Source organism: Rattus norvegicus, chromosome 6 (assembly GCF_021556685.1).
Source record: "Rattus norvegicus strain SHRSP/BbbUtx chromosome 6, alternate assembly SHRSP_T2T, whole genome shotgun sequence".
Lineage (NCBI taxonomy): Eukaryota > Metazoa > Chordata > Mammalia > Rodentia > Muridae > Rattus > Rattus norvegicus.
The window spans coordinates 136,971,158-136,995,005 of record NC_141539.1 but is presented as its reverse complement, the minus strand read 5'-3'; the positions used below and the strand labels follow the sequence as shown (position 1 = coordinate 136,995,005).

Here is a 23,848-nt window from a genome sequence, read left to right as displayed (position 1 = left end):
GCGCCTCGTTTGGATCTGGAAAGTCCCTCGAATGCTTGTGTGGTGAAGGCTCGGCCCTCAGCTGCTGGGGAAAGCAGGCAGCAGCAGTAGGAACTCGCTGGGCCTACTTGGAGGAAGGAAGTCATAGGCGCATGTTCCTGGGACCTCGGCCTGCTCCCTCCCCAGTGTCTCTCTACCTCCACTAAGCCCTCCCACGATGATGTATTTATTGCCTTCCCACAAGTAGCTAGGCCAAGTGACTCTGGACTGAAACCCTGAAATTGTTCGTCAAAATAAAAGACTGGGCTGGGTGTGTTGGTGCCTGTCTTTAGTCCCAGCACTGGAGAGCCAGAGGCAGGTAGATCTCCAGTTCAAGGTCAGCTTGATCTACGGTAGTGCGCTTCATATAAGTTCCAATAAATAAAATTTAAAAACAGAATTGGCTGCTTTAAGGTCACTTTTCTTTTTTTTAAAGATCTATTTATTTATTATTTTATGTTTATGAGTACACTGTCTTCAGACACACCAGAAGAGGGCATTGAATCCCATTACAGATGGTTGTGAGCCACCATGTGGTTGCTGGGAATTGAACTCAGGACCTCTGGAAGAGTAGTCAGTGCTCTTAACCACTGAGCCATCTCTCCAGCCCCCTAAGGTCACTTTTCTAAGGTATTTTGTCACATAACAGAAAATACTACAGCTCTGCTTTGGTTCCCGTATACTCGAGGGGGAGGAAAGGGGAGGGGAGGAGGAGGGGGAGGGGAGGATGAACACTAGAGAATGACAGACCACTGGACTAAGGCTGTTGGATTCATGCAGTGTGGCTTGAGGGGAGTGGAGCACTTAGGCAAGACTGCCACATGTGTGGGTTCTGCGTGACAGAATGCCCTGTGACAGGCATGGATGACACAGTGGTTTGCTTGTAGCAAAGGAGCCCTGTTACTCGCAATTGCTCTTATGAGGCAAAAAGACTCCCTCAGGAGCTCACAAAGAGCAAACCGTGCAGAGGTCCTGATGCCTCCATCCCTCACCGCTCTCCTGGACTGCATCCAAGTACTGAGTTGGTATTCAGCGACTGCCCCGTGGGAGGAGGTCAGAACTGGGCTGGAGAGTGAGGTCTGCCTTCTCCCAGGGATCACCCCAGAGGATCTGCATCTTTCCTCTCAGGGTTAGCTTTCCCTCGATAGCTCCCTTTCTCACTCTCTGTCCTCCAGCTCCAGGAGTGGAAGTGATCTTGTCAAAACAGGGCCGGGATCCCTCCCCTCTCTTGGCACCCACTCCCACCCTTTCTATAAGCCTCTCCTTGGTAAATAATGTTCCTGGAATTTCCCTAGTTCTCAGGAAGCCATCTGTTTCCCACAGGGACCCCGACTGACGAGAGAGCACTGTGAATAACAGCGGAAGCTAGAGGTTCCTGGTATCGGCTCAGGGCAGAAGTGAAAAAAAAAAGTTAGGGAAACCTGGAATAGAGGGGAAAGGAGGCACAGGTGAGGCCAGCACACCCGTGGGCATAGCCCCTGATGGTATCTAGCACCAGGGTACAGAAGAAGTCAGAACCAAGGCATGAACTAGTAAAAGCATCGTCCAGGCCTAGCTCTGGCCTCTCTCCTCCCACGGGGGTAGGGCAGGGTGGAGAGGCTAAGAGCCGGAGAATAATAGTTCCTTAGCTTACAGAATACCACATACACACCCGCGCATGCGCGCGCGCGCGCTGTTGGCACCTGGGAACGCCCAGCCTGTGCACTGGGCTTGGGGAGAGAGAGTCGGGTATGTACTACAGAGCTGCAGAACTGAACCAGTCCCTAGGCTGCTGGTTTAAGCCCTGTTCCAAAAAGGTATCGGCTCTGCAGCCCTGGATGAGGGGCAGGGTCTTCCTGGCTATGGAGAATAGCTGGTCGCTGCTCCATCTGCCTCAGGCCTTGCAAATCCTAACACTTGCCAGGGGCTTTGGCCTTCAGGCTTAATCCCTCATCCCAGAGGGACAGTGTCAGAAGGCCTGCTTGCAGGTCCTTAAACCCCTCTAGAGTGTCGAGCCTTGTGTGCCATCTCCTGGCAGGAATACCCTGCTGACACTCAGCTTTAGAAGCGCTTGTGGGCTTTCCGCAGTATTTTGTTTGTTTTCTGGTGGAGACAGCAGTTTGCTGTGCCGTTTGTTAGAGACTCCTCTGTGCAGGCACCTGGAGTCAGCACTGGATACGTGAGACCCTTACAGAATGTTCAAGATAGTCACCTGTTGATGCCAACCCTTCTTCCCTTTAAGATACATTTTTACTAATTAAGACCTTTATTCAATATATCTTGATTCCATCCACTCCCCACTCCTCCCCCAGCTCCTCCCAGATCTATCCCCTGCCTTACCAGCCTATCCCTCTTAGTAACCCACGAGGTCCAATTCATACTACCCACACTCATGGGTATGGTCACCCAGTGGAGTCTGATCCTACCAGGATCTAAATTGAAGAAAATCGTCTCTTGCAGAAGCCATCAACTGTCAACAGCACCTCTGAATGTTGGCTGGTTTGATCTTGTACAGGTCTTGTGCAGGCAAACACTGCTGCTGTGGGTTCACGAGTGCAGGGCTTCTGTGTGTACAACTGTTCCGGTCTTGTCCCAACCTCTGGTTCTTCCAAGATGGTCACTGAGCCCTGCAAGTGTGTGTGTGTGTGTGTGTGTGTGTGTGTGTGTGTGTGTGTGTGTGTATGCGTGTGCATAGGTACATGCGAGTGTGCAAGTATGTGAACATGTGTGAGTATATGTGCACATGCGTGTGATACACATGTCTCACTTATGACTGACACTTATTCTCTGAGCTTTGATCAGAGGTGAATTTCTTCATTAACCTCTCTATTGCACAAAGACACTTCTCTGATGAGTTCTCTATGGGTCTAGAGATAGAAATTCAGAGGCCAGCTCGATACCATGGCCATCCTTAGTTAGGGTTTCTGCTGCTGTGCTAAAACAGCATGGCCGAAGGCAACCTGGAGAGGAAAGGGCTTATTTCAGCTTCCAACTACATCATAGTCCCTCACTGAAGGAAGTCAGGGCAGGAACCTGAAGGTGAGAACTGAAGAGGCTGAGGAGGAACACTGCTTACTGGCTTGTTCTTGCTGACTTGCTTCTTACTGGCTTTCTTAGTCTTTTATTTCTTATACAAATCAGAACTACCTCCCCAGGGGTGACCCGCGCCCAGTGGACTGGTCCACCTACATCAAACATGAATCAAGAAAACACACTGTAGACTGCCCATAGGAAATCTGATGAAAATATTTTCTCAATCAAGAGGAACCAGCTCTGGTTCCTTTTCCCTAGCTGAGTCTAACTTAGGTCGGGTTGAAAAAGCAACAAACAGACTTGACAACTTTACAAACGGGAGAGTCCATTTAGTGTAGAGTGATAGCAACCAATTCACTCCTGGGGCCTGTGAACTCCCAAAAATGCCAGCGCCTCTGACTTCCTTCCTACGAACTCTTAATGGCCACAGGAAGAAGTCTGGTTCACAGCCAGCTACTGTGAAAATTTCCTGGAAGCCAGGGTGCCTTTGTCCCTCTGCCACCCCTACCACACACTGATCAGGAGCAGACCGGTTTGGTGCTGATGAGGTAGCCTTACTGTCCACCTTGGTGGAAGAGACCGGATCCCCAGGGTTTGAGGAGCTTTGTTCTCCCAGCCCAGGTCCGCCCGCCGCCCAGTCTTGGGACTGTGGTAGATGTTCAGGGTTTACAACTACAGGGCTGGGTTTGGTTTCCTGTTTAGGAGCCCACTTCTGGTACAGGGAGATTAAACTGGAAGTCAGAGGGGAGCGTGCTGAGGGGAAAGGGCAGGAAACCCGTGTGAAGTGAGCATGGTGGGGCCAGTGCCCAGGCTAGCTCCTGATGAAGTGCCCAGGCTAGCTCCTGATGAAGTGCCCAGGCTAGCTCCTGATGAAGTGCCCAGGCTAGCTCCTGATGAAGTGTGGGTAGGATGGCAGGTTTAGGTGCAGGCTTATGCTGGACAAAGGAAGGAGAGGCCAGCCCTGCAAAGTATCAATGCTGATGTCATCACTGAGCCTCCCTTTACATCTGCTACCCCCAGCTCGGCCCCCAGCACTGAACAGAAGCTTAGGGCCATCCTGAGCTTTTCTCCCACCCTCCCCAAGTCCCACCATTCAAACCACACCCTAAATTACCCCACTCCCCACCTCCTTTTCCACTTTCTCTACCCTAGTATTCCTCCATTCCTGAAGCAGGCCAGCTAGCCTTCTTAACTGTCCCTGGGCACTGAAAAATATAAATCTGGTCTCTCTACTCCTTTGGAATCTCCTCAGGACACATCCAGACTGGGCCACACACTTAAACCTGAGCTCACCATGCTCCACAGACCCTCCATAGAGCTCCCCAGCCCTGACTACACACCCCCTCCTCCTCAACTGGAACTTCACAAGGCTATGTCGAAGGAATTCAGCTACCGACTCGGATGCTACTTTCTACTGGCAGAACAGCCATCTCTGTCACATTATCTGGTTTTATAACTTTAAAGCACATTTGCCAGCATTTAACATCTTCTCCCCTGACAGGAATATGCACTCTGTGAGGACAAGAACCTCATCTATCCTGTTTGAAGTTAGGCCACTGGGGCCTAGCTCATAGGACACGTGTTGACTGAATTGGCTTCTTGGGCCCTGGGAGGGAAGGGGACGTTGGCATGTCTAAGGGAGGTCATGATGGGGTGACCCTGAGGTCAGCAGTCTGGGAAAGTGAGTGAGATCTACCCTCAGAAGCTGGAAGGGAGGTCTGACAGAGACTTGGCCACGTGCTAGGTCACACGGGGAGGTAGATGATCTTGGGCCTGTCTCCTTGGGAAAGGAAAGGGGGAGGGCATGGGGTAGCCACTTGTGGACTGCTGGGTCACGGGAGAGGAATGGGAAGAGCTGAACTAGTGAGGTAACCCAATCACAAAAACACACCCATGGTATGCACTCACTGATAAGTGGATATTAGCCCAAAAGCTCGGATTACCCAAGATACAATCTACAGACCACAGGAAGCTCAAGAAGAAGGATGACTAAAGTGCGGATGCTTCTTCCCCTTCTTAGAAGGGGAAACAAAAATATTCATAGGAGGAGATACAGAGACAGTTTGAAGCAGAGACTGAAGGACCGGCCATTCAGAGCCTGCCCGACCTGGGGATCCAGCCCATATACATGCAGCCACCAAACCCAGTCATTATTGGGGATGCCAAGAAGTGCATGCTGACAGGAGCCTGATATAGCTGTCTCCTGAGAGGCTCTGCCAGAGCATGACAAATACAGAGGCGGATGCTCACAGACAACCATAGAACTGAGAACAGGGTCCACATTGGAGGGGTTATAGAAAGGATTAAAGAAGCTGAAGGGGCTTGCAACCCCATAAGAACAAGAATGCCAACCAACTAGGTCTCCCAGGCACTGACCCATGGCTCCAGCTGCATATATAGCAGAGGATGGCCTTGTTGGGCCCAATAGGAGGAGAAGCCCTTGGTACTGCCAAGGCTTGACCCCCCATTGTTGGGGAATGTCAGAGTTGGGAGGTGGGAAGGGGTGGGTAGATGGGTGGGGGAACACCCTTATAGGAGAAGGGGGAAGGGGAGGGGATAGGAAACTTATGGACAAGAAACCGGGAAAGAAGATAACATTTGAAATGTAAATAAATTTTTAAAATCCAATTTAAAAAAGACAAAAATAAAAAATAAAATACCTCCCCCAAAGAGGTTGTGCTTAGAAAGGTCTTATGAGTTCCACTGTGCCTACCCCCAAGTCAGATACAAAAGTCCTCACCTTAATACACCTCAGAATGTGGCTGTGGTTGCAAGACGAGGAAATTAAGGCTAAATGAGGTTCTGTGGCTGGGCCCCAGTCCAACTATGACTGGCATCCTATAAAAAGAGAGAAGTAACACGCACGTGAACACACAGAAGACTCTAGAAGAGACAGCTAGTGTCAGCCTTTGGCAAGACCACAGGTAGGCCTTGGAGAACCCACCCTGCCTTGGATTTCATCTTTTAAATTTGACTTTGGACTTCCAGCCTCTCAAACTATTTCTGCCTATTTCTGCTGTCTAAGTTACTCAGTTCTGTATGTGGTATTTCCCATGGTAACCACAGTAAGCTATGCATGTCTTAAATTTTTAAAATATTTATCTTACTATGCAGTTTGACTCAAAAAAAAAAAATCAAACAAAATGTCATGGCAACCAAGTGATAAAAATGAACTCATCCAAGGCTAAATTTTGGTGACAGTCTATGCCCTGCTATCACATGACAAGAGTGGCAGCCGCTTCTACGATCTTCCTTTGAAATAAACCCCTAATTCAGTCTGATCATGAGAAAAAAAAAAAAAACATCTCATACATGCCAAAGAGGAACCTTCTACAGAACGTGCCCCGATTAGTCTTTTGTTAACTTGACCCAGGTTAGAGCCATGTGGGAAGAACAAACCTCGGTTGAGAAAAAGACCCTCAGATTGGCCTGTGAGCATTTTCTTGATTATTAACTGATGTGGGAGAGCCCAGCCCACTGTGGGTGGTCCCTACCTTGGGCAAGTGACCCTGAAGCATACAAGAAAGCTGAGCAAGCCATGGAGAGTAAGTCTATGCAGCACTCCTCCATGGCCTCTGCTTTAGTTCCTGCCTCCAGGTTCTTGTTTAAGTTCCTGCCTTGACTTCCCATCATGGTGGACTCAAAAGGTTTTAAGCAGAAATAAACACTTTTCGGGCTGTTAGCAGAAAGCAAACTAGGACACCTAGGTAAAAACCAGGACACAGAGCCTGGCTGTGGTGACACACACCTTTAATCCCAGCAGGACTCAGGAGGCAGAAGCAGGAGGATCTCTGAGTTCAAAGTCACCATGGTGGACAGAGTGAGTTCCAGGACAGACAAAACAAAACCAAAAACCAAGTAAACCAAGCCAGCACAGACTCATACGCCTGCAGCCACAGTGTTGGGGAGACAGAGGCAGGCAGACCCTTGACGGCCAGCTAGTCTATTAGAACCAATGAGCTTCAGACCCAGTCCCAGTCCTTGTCTCAGAAACTAAAATGGGAGACTAGAGGGACCACTCAGCAGGTAGGAGCTCTTCCAGAGGACCTGGGTTCAAGTCAAAGCACCCACCTGATGGCTCACAACCATCTGTAACGCCAGGTCTGAGGATCTCGTGCCTTCTTCTGGTTTCCACGGGCACAGCCACACATGCGTGCGCAGACCTACATGGAGGGGGAACACCCATGCACATAAAATAAAATTTAAAAATAATTAGGAGCAATAAGGTGGGGAGCAACTGAGGCTGATACCCAACATCAGCCATGGGACTTCACATTCTCACATACCACAGGCACTCACACAGACATGGACACGCCCTCAGAATAATAGTGATAATTAGAGGAAACTGGGCAGGAAAAGTCTACAGAGGGCCACACCTTACAGCGGCTTCACTGAAGGCTGTTTATGGTGGTGCAAGAGAGATGTGAGCTCAGTCGGAACCATATTTCACATTTTGGACTTTGATCTTTGTGTGGGCAGTTAGTGTTGGGATCGGTACATTGCAATGACTTGGGACAACCGGAGAGTCGTAACTCCCAGTCAGCTGTGCGATCACCAGGAAGTGGTACTCTGGGGATCTATTGATTACCGCTGAGGCGATAGCTTACAGGTACACGGACTACACCTTCCCCATATGACATGTTCCATGTCGGCGTGCTTATTGGAATGCAAACCCTGTAAGTGTGAGAGCGGCTGCAAAGGTGGTGTAAATATTCAACTCTAAAACTGTTCTGAAAATAAGACTTAGTTAAAAAACAAAAGCCGGGGTTGGGGATTTAGCTCAGTGGTAGAGCGCTTGCCTAGGAAGCGCAAGGCCCTGGGTTCGGTCCCCAGCTCTGAAAAAAAGAACCAAAAAAAAAAAAAACAAAAACAAAAACAAAAAAAAAACAAAAGCCACCTAATTGTGCCAAGTGTGACTTATATCTGTCCCTGGTATGCCCAGTCCCCATCCTCACCTGCAGGCATTCCTGTATTCTTCCTGTTCGGTGGAACCCTCCCTGAATTTCATTATGCAAATGTGAGTATATGCTAATTTTCCTCAAGGGAGTTTTAATTTGCTTTGAAGGATACTTAACCATTTTTAGTACACAATACTAGAAAGGTACGGAACAGAGGAGAGTACAGCACACCCCACAGACTCATCACCCCGACTTAAGACGAACTGAGAATTTACCAGTTACAGCTCAGCTGCTCCTCACTGCCTTGTTCTGTCCCTCTGACACCCAACTGTAGCCTAGACCTCTCACACGTGCTGGGACACATCTCTAAACAATATGGACACCTTATAACCCCCAATGCCTGCAATCTACCATTAATGTGATTCTGGGGGGCTTCTGATGAACCGATCCTGGTGTAGATAATGGGAAATGCTAAAGGGTTTGTGGTGAATCTGTGTGTGTGTTCCAGGTGCTGTGGGAAATGGTTGCAGCTTGGCGGATGCTAAAGTCTGGGGGAAGAGGGTGGCAACTATAAACGTCTTTTTTGAGGTACAAGAAGATGGGACTTGAACACTAGTGTGACTTTTGGGACCAAAAGGACATGCTGTCCAACCTGGCCTGGTAAATACTGCCTGGAGGCAATCCTGGAAGACACTGTGCCCATAAGTTCTGCAGGTAAAGGTAAAAGGCTTGGGTGCTGGAGAAATGGCTCAGCGGTTACGGGTAATTGCTGCTTTTCTTTTCTTTTTTTTTTTTTTCTTTATCAATTTTTTTATTTGTTAAGTTATTTTCAATTATGTATGTGTCTGTCTCTATCTCTGCAGGTATGTGTCTGTGTATGCATACATGGGTGTGGGTGCCCTCGGACCAGAGGCATTGGATCTCTTGAAACTGGAGTTACAGGCAGTTGTGAGTCATTCCATGTTGGGTTGCTGGGAATTGAACTCATGTCCTCTCCAAGAGCGTAAGCACTCTTAACTGCTGGTCATTGCTCTAGACACCTCTTGACTCTTTTAAGATCTTTGGAGACTCCTAAGAACTTCTAGATTTGAAAGTTTACAAGGTTCTGAAAGTAACTGACAATAAGTTACACGTCTCCATGATTATTTACTTTTCCACAAAATGTTCTATATGATCATTAGAAGATAAAAAGTAAACACTTTTGCATTTAAAAAAACCTTAAAATAGAAGCAGTACAAAAGGTTTTCCCAGTTGTAAACAGGATCAGAAGACCCCAGGACTCCAGAAACACTGTGGGGAGCTACGAGGCTAGAAGCACTTCACTTGGAGTCCGGGGAGTTGGTTTCCCGTCATCCTCTGTGCGGTGATCTTCAGCTCATCTCCCAATGCCTGCAGATCAGGAGCTCCATCGTGGACAGTAGCTGGTCCGTTGTAATCCCATGAAGTTAGAGTGATATATTCCAGGCTGTCTGCACTCAGGGATTTAAAGGTTTACTTAGTGTGTGTGCCTGGAATGCACATGTATGAACTACAGGTCTGCAGTGGCCTCAGGGGCCAGGAAAAGAATGGCGACATCCTGGAACCGGAGTTTGTGTGAGCCCTCCAGTGTCAGTGCTGGGAGCTGAGCCGAATCCCCGGAAGAGCGGCAAACGCTCTTCACCACTGAGCTGTCTCCCCAGCTCCCACAGTGAGGGATTTGAGAGTCTGTAGATTTATATTTTCTCCTTTCATTTAGTCTGACTTCATCTATGTATTCCTCTCTCCATGGCCAGGCACCGATGTACATTTTCCTGCGTGGCCCCGCTACTCTCATGAGAGCCCACAAGGAAGTACACACCATTTCTCGCCTTTATTTTTTTTCAGCTTCTGTTCTCAGCTTCTCCAAGACCTCCTCTGGAGTTGTAGAGGCCAAGAGCTTCACCACCTTTTCCCGAGATTTACCGCCCTTGTCCAGAACCACGTCACTCTTCCTGAGGTCCAAGACCTTGGAAAGGTACCGACAGAGCTCCGCATTGGCCTCTCCCTCAGACGGAGGTGCCGCGATGGCCACGCCAACCGCCTCGGTGTTCAGATCTGTCACAGCATTCTGTTTGGAGCCGGGTTTGGCATGGATGGCTATGGTGACAAAGCCTTTAGAATCAGTTGCTACAGGCCCTGTAGGGGGAGGTGGTGTCTCTGGTTCCTTGGTTTGGTTTTTACCCTTGCTTGTTGCACCGGCTTTCTTAGGCATTGTGGAACCACACAGGAGTCTAGTAGAGGCCAAGCACAGCGACCTACAAGGAGCTTCAGCATCACAACTTCGCAGGTGCCACGGAAGGCGGCAGCATGGCGGAAGAGTCCTCAATTGCTGCTTTTCTAGAGGACCCAGAAGGTTCCTCTAGAAAAAATGTATGTGTGTGTGCATCCACACACACAGACCTTATGTGTGTGTGCATCAGTAATACAGACCTTATACACAAGTGTATGCATGCGTGCATCTACACTCACAGACCTTATACGTAAAATGTATGTATGTATGCATCAATACCCACAGACCCTATACATAAAATGTATGCATGTGTGCATCCACACACACAGACCTTATACATAAATGTATGGATGTGTGCATCCACACACACAGACCTTATACATAAATGTATGCATGTGTGCATCCACACTCGCAGACCTTATACATAAATGTATGCATGTGTGCATCCACACACACAGACCTTATACATAAATGTATGCATGCGTGCATCTACACTCACAGACCTTATACATAAAATGTATGTGTGTGTGCATCAGTAATACAGATCTTATACACAAATGTATGTGTGTGTGCATCAATGCACACAGTCCTTATACATAAATGTATGCATGTGTGCATCTACACTTGCAGACCTTATACATAAATGTATGCATGTGTGCATCCACACACACAGACCTTATACATAAATGTATGCATGTATGCATCTACACTCACAGACCTTATACATAAAATGTATGTGTGTGTGCATCAGTAATACAGATCTTATACACAAATGTATGTGTGTGTGTGCATCAATGCACACAGTCCTTATACATAAATGTATGAATGCGTGCATCTACACTCACAGACCTTATACATAAATGTATGCATGTGTGCATCTACACTCACAGACCTTATACATAAAATGTATGTGTGTGTGCATCAGTAATACAGATCTTATACACAAATGTATGTGTGTGTGCATCAATGCACACAGTCCTTATACATAAATGTATGAATGCGTGCATCTACACTCACAGACCTTATACATAAATGTATGCATGTGTGCATCAGTAACACAGACCTTACACATAGATAAATAAAACTTTAGATTTGTTTTTCTGTATATGTCTGTGTGCCCGCCCGAAAAGGACAGAAAAGGGTATTGTCCCTTGGAACTGAGTTACAGAGAGTTGTGAGCAGCCACATGGGTTCTGGAGATCAAATCTGTGCAAAAACAGACCTACCTGTAGTCAAGATGCTCTTAGGAGAGTGAGTTAACAGTTTTCTGGGCTTGTCTTTTGTCCGGCCTAAGTGGGTCAGCATATCCCCCTACCCAGCATGTGGACATTAGTACATCAGGACTGGAAGGGCCCAGAGGTTCAGACTCTAACCCGCCTTCTGCTTCAGAAGGGAAATGCAAGGCCCAGGGTATGAGGTACCTGAGACCTTGCAGGAAATGGAGCAGAGCTGGAATCGGGGCCCAGGTCTCTTGACATCTGGTGTAAAAATCACTCATTCCCCGAACTTCCTCCTCTCTCAGAATCCTGCTCCCAGAAAGGATGTGTCACTGACTGACTATTCATGGTCCATATGTATTCAGCCTTAGAACCCTGGGGACATTTTCACACCAAGCCTGCTTTCTAACGATAAGTAACTACAGAACTCACAGGGCAGCTGGCACATGCCACAAACTTCAGGAAGTATTCATCCATCACACCTGAGCTTCCTCCAGAGAGGTACTATTATCCTACCACATCCTATGACAGAGATGTGCTCGCCTAAGAGCACACAGCGAGGGTGTGTCAGAAGCAGTGGCGTGGAACCGAGTCTGTTCAACTGGAAAGTCCACGCTCTCAATCACTAACCCCCGTGGCCTCTTAAGCGCAGGCGTGGCTGCCCATAAGGGGGCTGGTGTAACTCTGGCCTCCTCCCTCCCTCTGCCCCCACTTAGCAGCAGCCTCCCGCCACTCAGCTAACCAGACAGGCTATCCACTGCCCCTGATCAACAACTGCTGCCCTCTCCAGAGCTTGGGTACTTCCCAAGGTGATCTACCCTTTCTGTGTTTGGGGCCACCCAGCGGGTCTTCATGTTTCTGGAATCTCATGGAAGTTTAAGTCCGGTGCAGTTCATCAGCCGCTGCGTCTCATCTGTCAGAGTTCAGGCAAATGGCGCAACCTGGAGTACTCAGAAAGGGTGCCTGCCCACCCGGCAGCCTCTGCTGAGGGTCTGCTCTGGGGCCTGCTCTAGCCTCTGTCGCGAAGGCTCCCAGGCTGGAGGGAAGAATGACAAAGGAAGCAACGTTCTGAAGACAGACCTGGGCCCTGAAGCTGCAGACTGGACCCTACCCTGGGACGTTCCAGCTGGATCTCCAAGGATACTGACACAGGTCGGGATGGGCCCTTTCTTTAGTCGTGGGATGGATCATGTGAAGGGCTGAGGCTCAGAGCCTGTGTCTTGTCCAGGAAGGTTTCAATGGCTCAGTCCGCGGTGGAAGCTGGGCAGAGACCCAAGTCCCTGCGGCTCGGCCCGGGGCACTGAGCAGTCTGCAATCGGCTGATGTAGACACGTCGGGGACACCCTGTGCCCACCTCATAGCTTTGGCCCGTGGCCTTACATAGCTCTGGACACATGAGGGGCGGTATGTTACGGTCAGAGTTGGTCTGTAGCCAGCTCGCCACTGGCCTCTCGGATCTTGAGGTTCGAGTCTTCTCCGATTGCGACTCTGGGCCGGACCCAGCCGCCCTTTCCTCTCTGCCCTTCCCTATTCGTCCGAAGTGACTCTGAGCCGAAGTCTCATAGACTCCAGGTTCGGAGGTCCCTCGGAGCCCCAACGCCCCCTTAGCTGGTATGCAGGAGAGGGGGCGGGGCCGGCGTCCGCAGCGCGCCCCTCCCCCCGCCTCCTAGAGCGCAGACGCGCACGAGCGCGCTCTCACCTGGCCGCGGCGGAGAGGCCCCGCCCTTTTATCCCGCCTCCCCCACCGGACCAATCATGGGTGGCGTAGGCGGGTGGGGGAGCGACGCGTAGGGCGGGGCCTCCGCAGCCTGCGGGGGTGAGCCGAGTGGGTGGCGGAAGGCGGCCGGTTTCAGCAGAGGCGGCGGTGGCGGCTGAGGGACGGCGACGCGGCTCGCGGGGCGGCGCGACAGGACGAGTGAGAGCTGCGCGGCTCTCCGCAGCTGCCGCCTCGCCGCAGCCGGGCCGCAGGGCGCCGCAGCGGGTGCGCGGCCTGTGAGGCGGCCGGAGAGGCGTCCTGTCAGGCGGCGCGGGCGCGGCGGACGGCGCCGCGATGATGCCGGTGGGTGCGGGCGGCGGCGCCGCGTTCCCCGGCGCCCGCACGAGGCGGGCCGGGCAGAGAGGAAGCGGCGGGCGGGCGCGCAGGGCGGGCGGGCGCAGGGGCAGGTGGGGGCGGCGGCTGTCAGCAGGCGGGCGAGCGTGGGCGGGGTCGCGGACCGGGCGAGCGGCCTCCGCGGGGCTGTCGGCTGCCCCGGGGCTGCAGCGCATACGGACGGCCCCTCCGGGCCAGCGACCCGTGCCTCGGTTTCCTCGCGGCGACACCCGGGTGCGGTGTTCGCACGCTCGGAATTCACGTTTCCCCTGCACTGGGTGGAACGCACGCCGTGCGTGGATTGAGAGAGCCATCTTAGGAGTCTCCTTGTCGAGGCTTCCCCGTGGGTACATTTGCTCCACCTGGCGTGATGTCCCTGTGCCCTTAAGGTTGAGCGGGTTGTGTGTCGCTGGAGCCTTTGTCCTGCTCTTGAGGATGCTTTTGGCTAGGAAGACGTTCGTCTTTGGGGTTGCCACCTTCCCTGCCTTTTCCTTTACCTGCGTGCGATACAAGCCGCGGTGGACGCCGAATTCTCATTTCTTTAAAGTGGGCTTTTTGTGAAGTATATACGTTAATTGATGTTTAAAAAAAACAAAACGTGACATAGGTTGCACCCAGTTGGACGTCTTGTTTTTTGAGTGCCTACTCAGTAAAAATCTCAGACTAATAAAGTAACACACAATGCTTTTTTTGTTGTTCGTTTCTCTTTGAAGTGCTGGGGATCAAACCTGGGCTTTGCAGGGCTAGGCCAGTGCTTTACCACTGAGTTTATATATCCCAGATCCACAGGGGAAAAAATTTGAAGCCTACGTGAAACGGGGGAAATATGTCTCTCTGCGTTTTTACTTGAATACTGTCGTTCTGCAATGCTGCACCCAGCTGATTAGTTTATAAGCCACCTCCCCCCTTGAAATAATTGCCTGTTTCTTGGTAATCTCTTCTCCCCCCTTTTGAGCTGATTCCAACCCCTGGTGTTTTTAGAGTTTTAAGGTTTGACCTACTTGATCCTTAAATCCTTTGGTGTTAGGCTTGTTGAGTTCTAAACATGTTTTTAACCGTTTGTCTGTTAGTGGAAAGAGCATTAAGTGAGCATCAGAGCTGGGGGTCAAACGATTGTTCTGGAACTTTTAAGCATTGTGTCCTTGACAGAGTTGAGCCTGAATTACCTCTAAAATGGGGATAAGAACTCATCAGTATTTGAAGTATGATCCTAAAGATCAACCAGGACGTTTTTGAAGAAGTGCTAAGCAGAATGCCATGCCGTACTACATTTTAAATATAGATTTGGGTTTTCAGTTTGTCATTTTAATCTCTACAGGATATACCTTATTTCCTCCTTTTTCTTACTGGCTGAATGTCGAGATGGTATTGTGGTATTTTGGAATTTTGAAAGCCGTTTCAGTGAAGTCCTGAAAGTTACCGTGACAATGCACCCACACTATAATAATATTGAAGATTATCAAATGTTTGGCAGGTTTTTATGATTCATTGTATGGTGTTTAATTATAAATGTCCTGTTAGGAACCTTGGGTTACTTTTCCATATGGTGGCTCAGACATTTTTACTTCTATCCATGCAATTGGAGTTGCCAGTCTACAATAACAAATTTTGTTTTTAAAATGTTTGTTTAGCAGAATGGGATGTTTACTTTAAAAACTCAAATAGTGCTTTTTAAAGCAGATCTTTTATTAGTTTAAAACTGCTTTTGTTTAAAGAGACTTTGAGAAACCGATGGTGTTTTTCTTTTTTTTTTTTTTTTTTTTTTTTTTTTTGGTTCTTTTTTTCGGAGCTGGGGATTGAACCCAGGGCCTTGCGCTTCCTAGGCAAGCGCTCTACCACTGAGCTAAATCCCCAACCCCGATGGTGTTTTTCTTAATCCCTCTTTTATGTCTTTTATTTTGTGTTTTCTTTACCTTTAAAGATACTACTTGTATGATTGAGTCCTTCCTCTGTTAACACAGGTGGAGATTGTAAATTTAATACAACTTTTAAGAACACATCTTTCTTTCTTAATGATATCTTACACTATGTATCCAAAGTATAGATGTGATTTTTCTGGCTTTATTGTATATTTGATGTGGATCATCACCGTGAATAATCAAAGAAAGATCGGTTCTTATTCTGTGGTTGTAAAAAGCAGCAGGACTGTCAGATAAAATGTAATACCCATTGGGATTAAATGCAGTATAAGATATCCTAGGTCCTATAAAAATTACCAAAATATTTCTCTTCATACCCTTTTGTTAACTGTGTTTATCTGAATTATACTTTTAAAATTACATTTATTTATTGTATATGCACAGTACCACCATTAAGTATGCAGGTCAGAAGATAACTTACAGAAGAAGGTTCTCTCCTTCCACCAGATGGGTCTCTGGGATCAAACTCAGGTTGTCAGGCTTGATAGCAATGCCTTCACCCACTGAACCATCTCACTGGTCACCTGAACTATAGTTTTAAAAAGTGACCCCTTAAGTCATCAATATGATGGTAGACTTTATATTGTTGTTTTCAAGATAGTCTTTCTGTGTAGCCTCGGCTGTTCTTTTAGATTAGAAGGTTCTCTAAACTCAGAGACCCGCCTGTTTCTGCCTCCTAAGTTCCTTTTTTTAAATTAAACTTTGTGTGAATCCCTTGAAACTATACATTTACAGCATACTTCCAGTGGACTGATACACTTCAAGTGGACTGATACATTGTCCCCTATAGGTAGGTAGTGGTTAACAGGTTGGGCAATGCAGATTTGAGACTTACAGGTGTATTGATGGTCTCTGGTGACTTTTAACTGACCAGATGGTTGTGTACTGCACCGGATCTCAGCTGCTGAAAATCAGTGAAGAGTGGCCAAGTTCCCATCAGACAGAGTCTTTGTAAAAGACATCTGTTCGTTTGTGTAAAGTCCCAAGACTTTGGGCTGATGTGATGGCACACACTTTTAATCCCTGCACTTGGGAGGTGGAAGTGGAGAATCTCTGTGAGTTCAAGGCAACACTGGCCTACATAGTTCCAAGTCTGTCAGAGCTACATCAAGAGACCTTGTGTCAGAAAATAAAACTTAAAAAAAAGTACTGTGACTTTCTACTTTGTGTGTGTGTGTGGGGGGGGATGTTTGTTTTGAAACAAAAGTCTCACCATGTAGCCTTGGCTGGCATAGAACTCGCTTTGTAGACCAGGATAGCCTCAAACTCAGAGATTGCTCCTGCTTCCTGAACCCTGGGACTGAAGGAGTGTAACACGACACCTGGCAACGTCCTCTTTTTAAAGTTGGATTTGAAAATTTCCCTTATAAACGAGTTATATTATGTTCCCGTCATTAATTACTACTTCTCTGTCAATGGATGACCCTTTAGAGATGTTTTCCCTAATAACCTCAGAGGACTACACAGCCTCACTCGGTCACGTTCACTGCTGCTCCACTCCTAATAACCCGACTGGAGACAGCCTAGGTACCCATCAGCTGATGAATGGATGCATTGCGGACATTTACACAGTGGACTTTTACTTAGCTGTTAAGGAAAATTATTTTCTGAAAACTGCAGGTAAATGGATGGAGCTAAAAAAAAAAAATCCCAAATGAAGTAACCCAGATATCAAAAGACAAACATTTCACGTTTTCTCTTATACCTGGAGCTTTCAATGTGTGCTGCAGTCCACAGAGTCAGGTGCCTATGGAAGGAGGAAAGGCTCCCCCAGGGAAGGGGACTAGAGTGTAGTGTTGTGGGAAGACAGGAAACTAGAAGAGTAGGATTAGAGAGAGGGAAGGCAGAGGAGGGTCAAGAAGGGAATATGGAGAGAGACCACTAACACTAAAGGCCATTTCAAAAACCACATGGGAACCTACTCTTAAAATCTTCCTGAAATATACACATATATGAAAGAACTCTAAATAGAGTCACCAAATAATAGGGGAGACAGTGCCCCAACTAGATCTCTTATGCCACCAAGTAACTCCAGTTCCAGCAGTGGGTACATCTTGTTTAGTTGTTGGGGAAGCAGTTCCACGGAAACCCCAAACGTCATAGGCTGCTGCCAAGGCTATTGGTTCCTCTCTACTACTCGATGGTGGTAGGGCCCCTCACTGAAGGCAACACTAATGCTCTAGAGCGCGGAGCGGTTGAGCCGATACCTGATGAGAAGCTTTGCCCCTGCTGGCTAGCATTCAGGGAACTGGAAGGTGCTCTGCATGCTACTGTACCTAGCTACAGTCCCCAAGACCTATGACAGTGACCCTCCTGCAAGATCTACAGGTCTAACAGTGGCACAGATGTTTGGAGTGTAACCAGCCACTTTCCATGAGGTGAAGCCCATACCTAACACTGCTAATGTGGCTGAGAACCTAAGGCTAGACAGCTCACAAGCTATTCTGTTAAAGGAACATAGCAAAAACTGACTCCAAATGGCATGCTGTGATAGCCATAAGTCAGGGCTGCACTCAGCCTGCATCAGAGACGCTTGTATTTGCAGTAGTGGATGAGAGCACAGAGGCCCACACTGGGGAGTGTGCAGAGAGAACAACACAAGAGCACCCAGTCCTAAATGGGATGTTTTGTCAAACCCTTCTCCTCAGGGCTCAGGGATCTATGTGGAGGAGGAGACAGACAGATTCTAAGAGCCATAGGAGATAGATAACACCAGGAAAAGGTGTCTTCCAGAAACTACAGGCCTGATGTACATAGAAACTGAGACAGTAAGACCCACGTAAACACAAACCCAACAGGGTCCCAGCACTGAGAAGGGCAAGTGGAGACATAGGGTTTACCCCTAACAGACAAGCCACCTGCAGTTGATGACCATTAGCAAAGGGACGAAATCTCATTGGGTGTATCAGTGACACTTCAGGGCAGGTCCCATGCTCAGAAGTAGTTAATACAAAATGAACTCAATGGTGTTTTCGTGGACTTCTGCTTGTGTCTGTGTCTGAAAGAAAAAGAACGAAGTTGGATGGATAGGGAGGGGGAATGAGAGGAATTGGGGGAGGAGAGACACCATCAAAATATGCTGTATGAAAAATTATTTTCAGGAAAACAAAAAGAAAATCATTTTCTACCACTGCCCCCACAAGATGTTTGCCTAAGATGCCGGAGAGATGGTTTATCTGTTATGAGCACTAGCTTTTGCTCCAGAGGACCAGGTTTGAGCCCCAGCACCCAAGTAGAGGCTCTCAACTGAAACCCCAGTTCTAGAGTATTCAGCACCTTTTTCTGACCTCTGTGGTCACCAGACATGAATGTGATACACAGACATACATAAAGGCAAACACACATAGAAGTTAAAAACAGCAAAAACTTAGTGTGCCTAAGGGAAAGAGGGTATTTAAAGAATGCCACAGGACCCAATTGGGCTGATAATACCGAGGCCATATCTAGACAAATTGAGTGGAAATAAAAATTTTAGTTGAAAACGGGAAGCCTGACCTACACTGCGGAGCAGATGCTTGTGAAAAGAGTGACATTTGGGAGCTGGCAGAGCTTTTGGAGGATAGAACACACCAAGGGAGTGGGACTGAGGCTGCTCTCCCCTTCCAAAAGGAGGCTAGCAGGAAGTGATGCAGCTTTGAAGTGTGTTCTGTGTGAGGAGGATGCTTCGGTGGTGATGGTCATGCTGGCGCTCCTTAACCTCCACCTGACTGTCCCGTCTGACCACCTGGTTCCACTGAATGCGCCCTTGGAGCCCTTTGAGCATGCTCACTGTAAGGTATGGGTAGCGCTCACTTGTGGTAGTTAGCATTTATTAAACAAACATTGCAGGTTTTCAATGTTTCTTTCCCTTACGTAGAAATATTTTAAGATACAGAGTAGGTCTCTTATAAACCACCAACTGTCCCACGGGCGACACAGCACTGAATAGTAAATGTGAGAGACTTGGATTCTAACTCCCTACTTGGTAATGTTGTGACCTTTTGACTTATAATGGCTTGTGACCTTAGCCTCTCATATGTCCAATGAGCTGGTAATTTCCAAGCATTTGTGGTTGGCCTGGTAGTTGGTTTAGAGCAGAAACTTCCCTGAAGCCGACATTCATTTTGTCCACATAAAGACCTAGGCATCCTAACTCTTGCATGGCAAGAGTCAAGGAGGTCAAGGAGGTGCGATGGAGCAGACGGGAGGACTCGGGTGTGTGATGCTGGCACATTTAGTTGATTGCTCAATAAGCCTGACTTTATACTCTAAGTAAATAACGCTCAAGTCCCCCCAGATAGAATCAGACATACAAGATCACCTAAACATAATGCATTTCTGAACCACTAAGCCCCACTTCACTGGGCCAAAAATGTTTTGTATAAAAGCTACCAGTGTGGTTTTTCTGCACATGCAACAGAGTTTAAGAGGAGAACTCTTTCTTCTCCAGGCTCCACTTCAGGCCAGAATCTTCGCAGCTCTGTGGCTTCCTACGATTGAGTTTGGTGAGAGTGAGCTCTCAGCAAGTGGTGTTTGTCCTCGTGTGCTCTGCTGTGTGCTGTCTGTGTGCAAAGTGAGCCTTAAGAGGTAAAGAAACTTGGCCAAGTTCTCCAAGCTACGTGGCGAGGCAAGGTCTAAAGACAAAGGATCTGACTCAGACACCTCTGCTCCTGGTCCTTTTGCCAGAAACCAGGGAGATTGCCGTAGTCAAAGCATGTTGCCAGAGGTGCCGCTAAATGGGATCTGGCAAAAAGGTTCGTTCTTTTATGCTTATGTCAAGTAGGGCCTGGCATTAAAAGACTCCTAGGGCGAGTGTCCTTGGTAAGGAGTGGTAGTTTTCTCTGCCTTGCATTATGTTTGTGTCTTCCTTTTCTTAGCCTCCTTCAGTGTGTGGCCGCATATTCGCTTTGTAGTTACTGAGGACTTTAAACACGACAAGAGCTTAAAATACCACTGGGCTATTATGTTAACGTTACATAACTGGGTGTCAGCATGCATCTTTGTGTGTTTGCCCAGATGGAGAACGGTTGTTCAGCAAAGTGTGGTGGGGTATGGTGCCTTGGAGCGCTGTTGCCATAGTTATTTCACAGACTGTGTGCTTCTGGGGCCCAAAAAGTAGTATAATCAGGTTCTATTGTGACACTTTCTTGGCTTGATTGCCTTGCTTTATTTTGCTGCAAAGATAGCTTTCTGACTGTTGTACATACTAATTGATAAGCAAAAGCTGCTGCTACTAGATTTTATAAAATAAGAATGTGTGGTGACATCATGAGGAACAATGAAAGGCCTGAAATCATGAAGAACAATGAAAGCCCTGAAAAACGAGAAGTAGTTTTGTTAAGATTAATAAATGAAATCTTAAATATGAGTGTATACTTCAGTGCAAGGTGCTGTTGGTACTTTGGTATGTTTAAAGGAAATGGTAACTGAAGATTTGGCACAGCTGTGATTGATAGCATATGCCATGATTGTCGCCATCATAGCTCAAACAGATGCAAAGACCCCATAGTGGGAGTGTGCCTAGTATGCTGGACACACAGGGAGACCTGTGATTGGAGCAAAGTGAATGAGGGAAGAGACGGGGGTGGGGGGTGGGTGGAAAAGTGCTGGTGTTCATGAGGGGTGCAGAGGTGGGGGGTGATGTAACTGTAGTAGTGTCTTCAGCATCAGTGAAGGGAGAGGGACAATTTTTTTTTTCTTTTCCTTTTTTCGGAGCTGGGGACCGAACCCAGGGCCTTGCGCTTGCTAGGCAAGCACTCTACCACTGAGCTAAATCCCCAACCCCGACATTCTTGTTATAAGAAATGGGGCAGGCTCTCCTTAATGTATCTGACGTAGTTCTAAGCTTCAGGCATTGCTAAGGTGACTTTATGTGTTAGGAAAGCATGTGGGGGTCTTGGGTAAACCTTGAACTCACAGAAATTCTCCTGCCTCTACCTCCTAAATGCTGGGATCAAGGGTGTGTGCCACCATGCCTGGATTCTTTATTCCTTAAATTAAAGATAACAGTAACAGTTTAGGATTGGAGGATCTCCTAACTTACATAAAAGGTACCTGGCACATAGTAAATGCTCAGAAGCATACATACAGCCTGCTGTAGTGGTTTTCTTTTTTTTTAAAGTGTATGAATGTGTGAGTGAGCGAGCGTGTGTGTGTGTGTGTGTGTGTGTGTGTGAGAGAGAGAGAGAGAGAGAGAGAGAGAGAGAGAGAGAGAGAGAATGAATGAATGAAAATATGAGAGATTCTGTAGTATGTAAATGCCACAGTGCACATGAAGCAGTCAGGACAACTTTCCAGGGTCATTCCATCCAGTGGGCTCTGGGCATCACACTTAGGTCCTCGGCTTACACAGTGAGTGATTTTTACCTGCTGTGCTGGTCAGTTCTTACAAACTAGACACAACTAGGGACATCTGGGAAAAGGGAACCTCAATTTTAAAAAATGCCTCCATTAGATTGGCCTGTAGGCAAGTCAGCAGTGCATTTTCTTTTTTCTTTTTTCTTTTTCTTTTTTTTTTTTTTTGGTTCTTTTTTTTCGGAGCTGGGGACTGAACCCAGGGCCTTGGGCTTCCTAGGCAAGCGCTCTACCACTGAGCTAAATCCCCAACCCCTACAGTGCATTTTCTTAATAACAGTTGATGTGTGAGGGCCCAGCCCACTGTGGATGGTGCCAGTCCTGGGCAGGTGCTCCTGAGTTTTATAAGTTCGAAAGCAGGCTGAGCAGGCTGTGGAAACCAAGCCAATAAGTAACATTCCTCCGTGATATTCTGCTTCAGTTCCTGCCTACAGGTTCCTGCCTTGAGTGCCTATCTTTGCTTCCCTTCATGATGGACTCTAAACTTTAAGCTAACTAAACCAGTTCCTCCCTAAGTTGGTTTTGGATGTGGCATTGTATCGTAGCAGTAGAAACCTGCTGCGCCATCCAACTTGTGTGGGTGGTGGTTCTTCTGTAGTGAGAGGGAATATTCTTTATATGCCACTTCGAGTGTGTGTAAATCAGCGACCTTAGAGTGTGACAAGGCAGCACTGTGGCAGCCATCTCTTTTCAGAATAGTTTACCTAATTCTTCTTTGTCCTGCAGTGAGTGTGTGTCCTTATCTGAGTGCCTCTGACTGCATCTCAGAGTTAGCTCCTGTTCCCCTGGATCTTAGAATGTTTCTCTACATATAAGACTTGGGTATTGAGCTCATGTTTAAACACACGATTTGTTGTTCCATATGCATCATACCTGTAGACTGAAGGAGGTTCTGTAAATATTTTTAATGTTCCACTATTTCGACAGGTCTGTCACATGGGTCAGGTGTGGAGTCTTTTACTTGTGTTTCATACTGATGTTCAGTTTTAGATTTTGAAGAACTTTGGACTTCAGATTTTGGATAGGATGCTCGACTTGTACCTGCTACAGTTGCAGCTCTTAACAGTTTTGTGTGGCTCCGTTTCTGCCTTTCAGGAGAGGAGAGCGGGAATACTCTGTTTTATTTTCTGTTTGGCCGCTCCCTAATCTGGCAATTGGTATGTAGTTGGTACTCTGTAAACACTTGCTGAAGGAAGGAAGACGTGAACTACAGGGCATTGTCAACGCGTTGTGGGTGTATGTGGGTGCCTGTAGGAGCAGGGTTTGACTTTCAGGAAGTGCGGCAACCATCAGGTTTCCACTGTAGAAGGATATGTGCTGTATTTGATCTTAGATAAAAGGCTGGGAAACTATAGAAGAGTAATTCTGGAGCCAGTGGAGGGTAGGTGTGTGGAGAAGGAGAAAAAGAAACCAAGTGCCAAGTGAGAAGGCTTAGAGGACAAAGGCACTTGCCACCACACCTGAAGACCTGAGTGTGATCCCTAACACCCTCACGGTGAAGGAGAGAACCAGCTTCCGCAGTTGTAGTGTGGCACTCACACAACCTCTTCCCCACCTACCATACAGAAATAAACAAAATGTAATAATCAAGAAAATACCTTGGAAAAAATGAAAGTAACAAGATCAGTTAAGAGACCAGTTAATTCAGACTGTCCAGAAGAAGTTTCAATTACTAGTAAAGGTAATCTGATAGGGTACAAGATGAGTGCTTGTAAGTGTGAGTGCATGTGTGTGAGTGCACGTGAGAGTTTTTGTGTGTGAGTGCATGTGAGTGAGTGCATGTGAGTGAGTGCATGTGAGTGCGTGTGAGTGAGAGAGCTTGTGTGTGAGTGCATGTGAGTGTGAGTGCATGTGAGTGAGTGCGTGTGAGTGAGTGTGTGTGAGTGAGAGAGCTTGTGTGTGAGTGCATGTGAGTGTGAGTGCATGTGAGTGAGTACATGTGAGTGAGTGCATGTGTGAGTATTTGTGTAGTGCTTGTATGGATGTGAGTGCATGTGTGTGTGCAAGAGGAGGAACAGTGACAGGAGTTGAGGGTAACAGGCTTACTGCTTCAGCAGCTGGATTTGTCTTCCCTTCAGGATGGAGCATAAGCGAAGCAGTTAGTGTAAAGGGCT

At 47.6% G+C, this 23,848-nt stretch overlaps 1 protein-coding gene, 1 long non-coding RNA gene and 1 pseudogene across 7 annotated transcripts in view; 1 reads left to right on the top strand and 2 right to left on the bottom strand.

The window, feature by feature from the left end:
- Positions 1–480: 480 nt before the first annotated feature.
- Positions 481–13,035, bottom strand: LOC148005484 (uncharacterized). The gene is made up of 4 exons (XR_015623396.1): positions 11,403–13,035; positions 7,102–7,193; positions 5,771–5,868; positions 481–2,957 (listed from the first exon to the last, which is right to left on the bottom strand). It is a non-coding gene; the product is annotated as an uncharacterized LOC148005484 (long non-coding RNA).
- On the bottom strand, positions 8,712–10,305 carry C1h15orf40-ps2 (similar to human chromosome 15 open reading frame 40, pseudogene 2; annotated as a pseudogene).
- Ppp1r13b (protein phosphatase 1, regulatory subunit 13B) overlaps positions 12,133–23,848 on the top strand; it is a 73,373-nt gene continuing 61,657 nt past the window's right edge. For 3 of the 6 annotated variants that reach the window (XM_087553562.1, XM_087553564.1, XM_087553563.1), the window contains exon 1: positions 13,248–13,452. In XM_087553562.1, coding sequence (XP_087409688.1) covers positions 13,444–13,452 — 9 coding nt within the window. In that variant the 5' untranslated portion in view covers positions 13,248–13,443. 6 annotated transcript variants of the gene reach the window in all.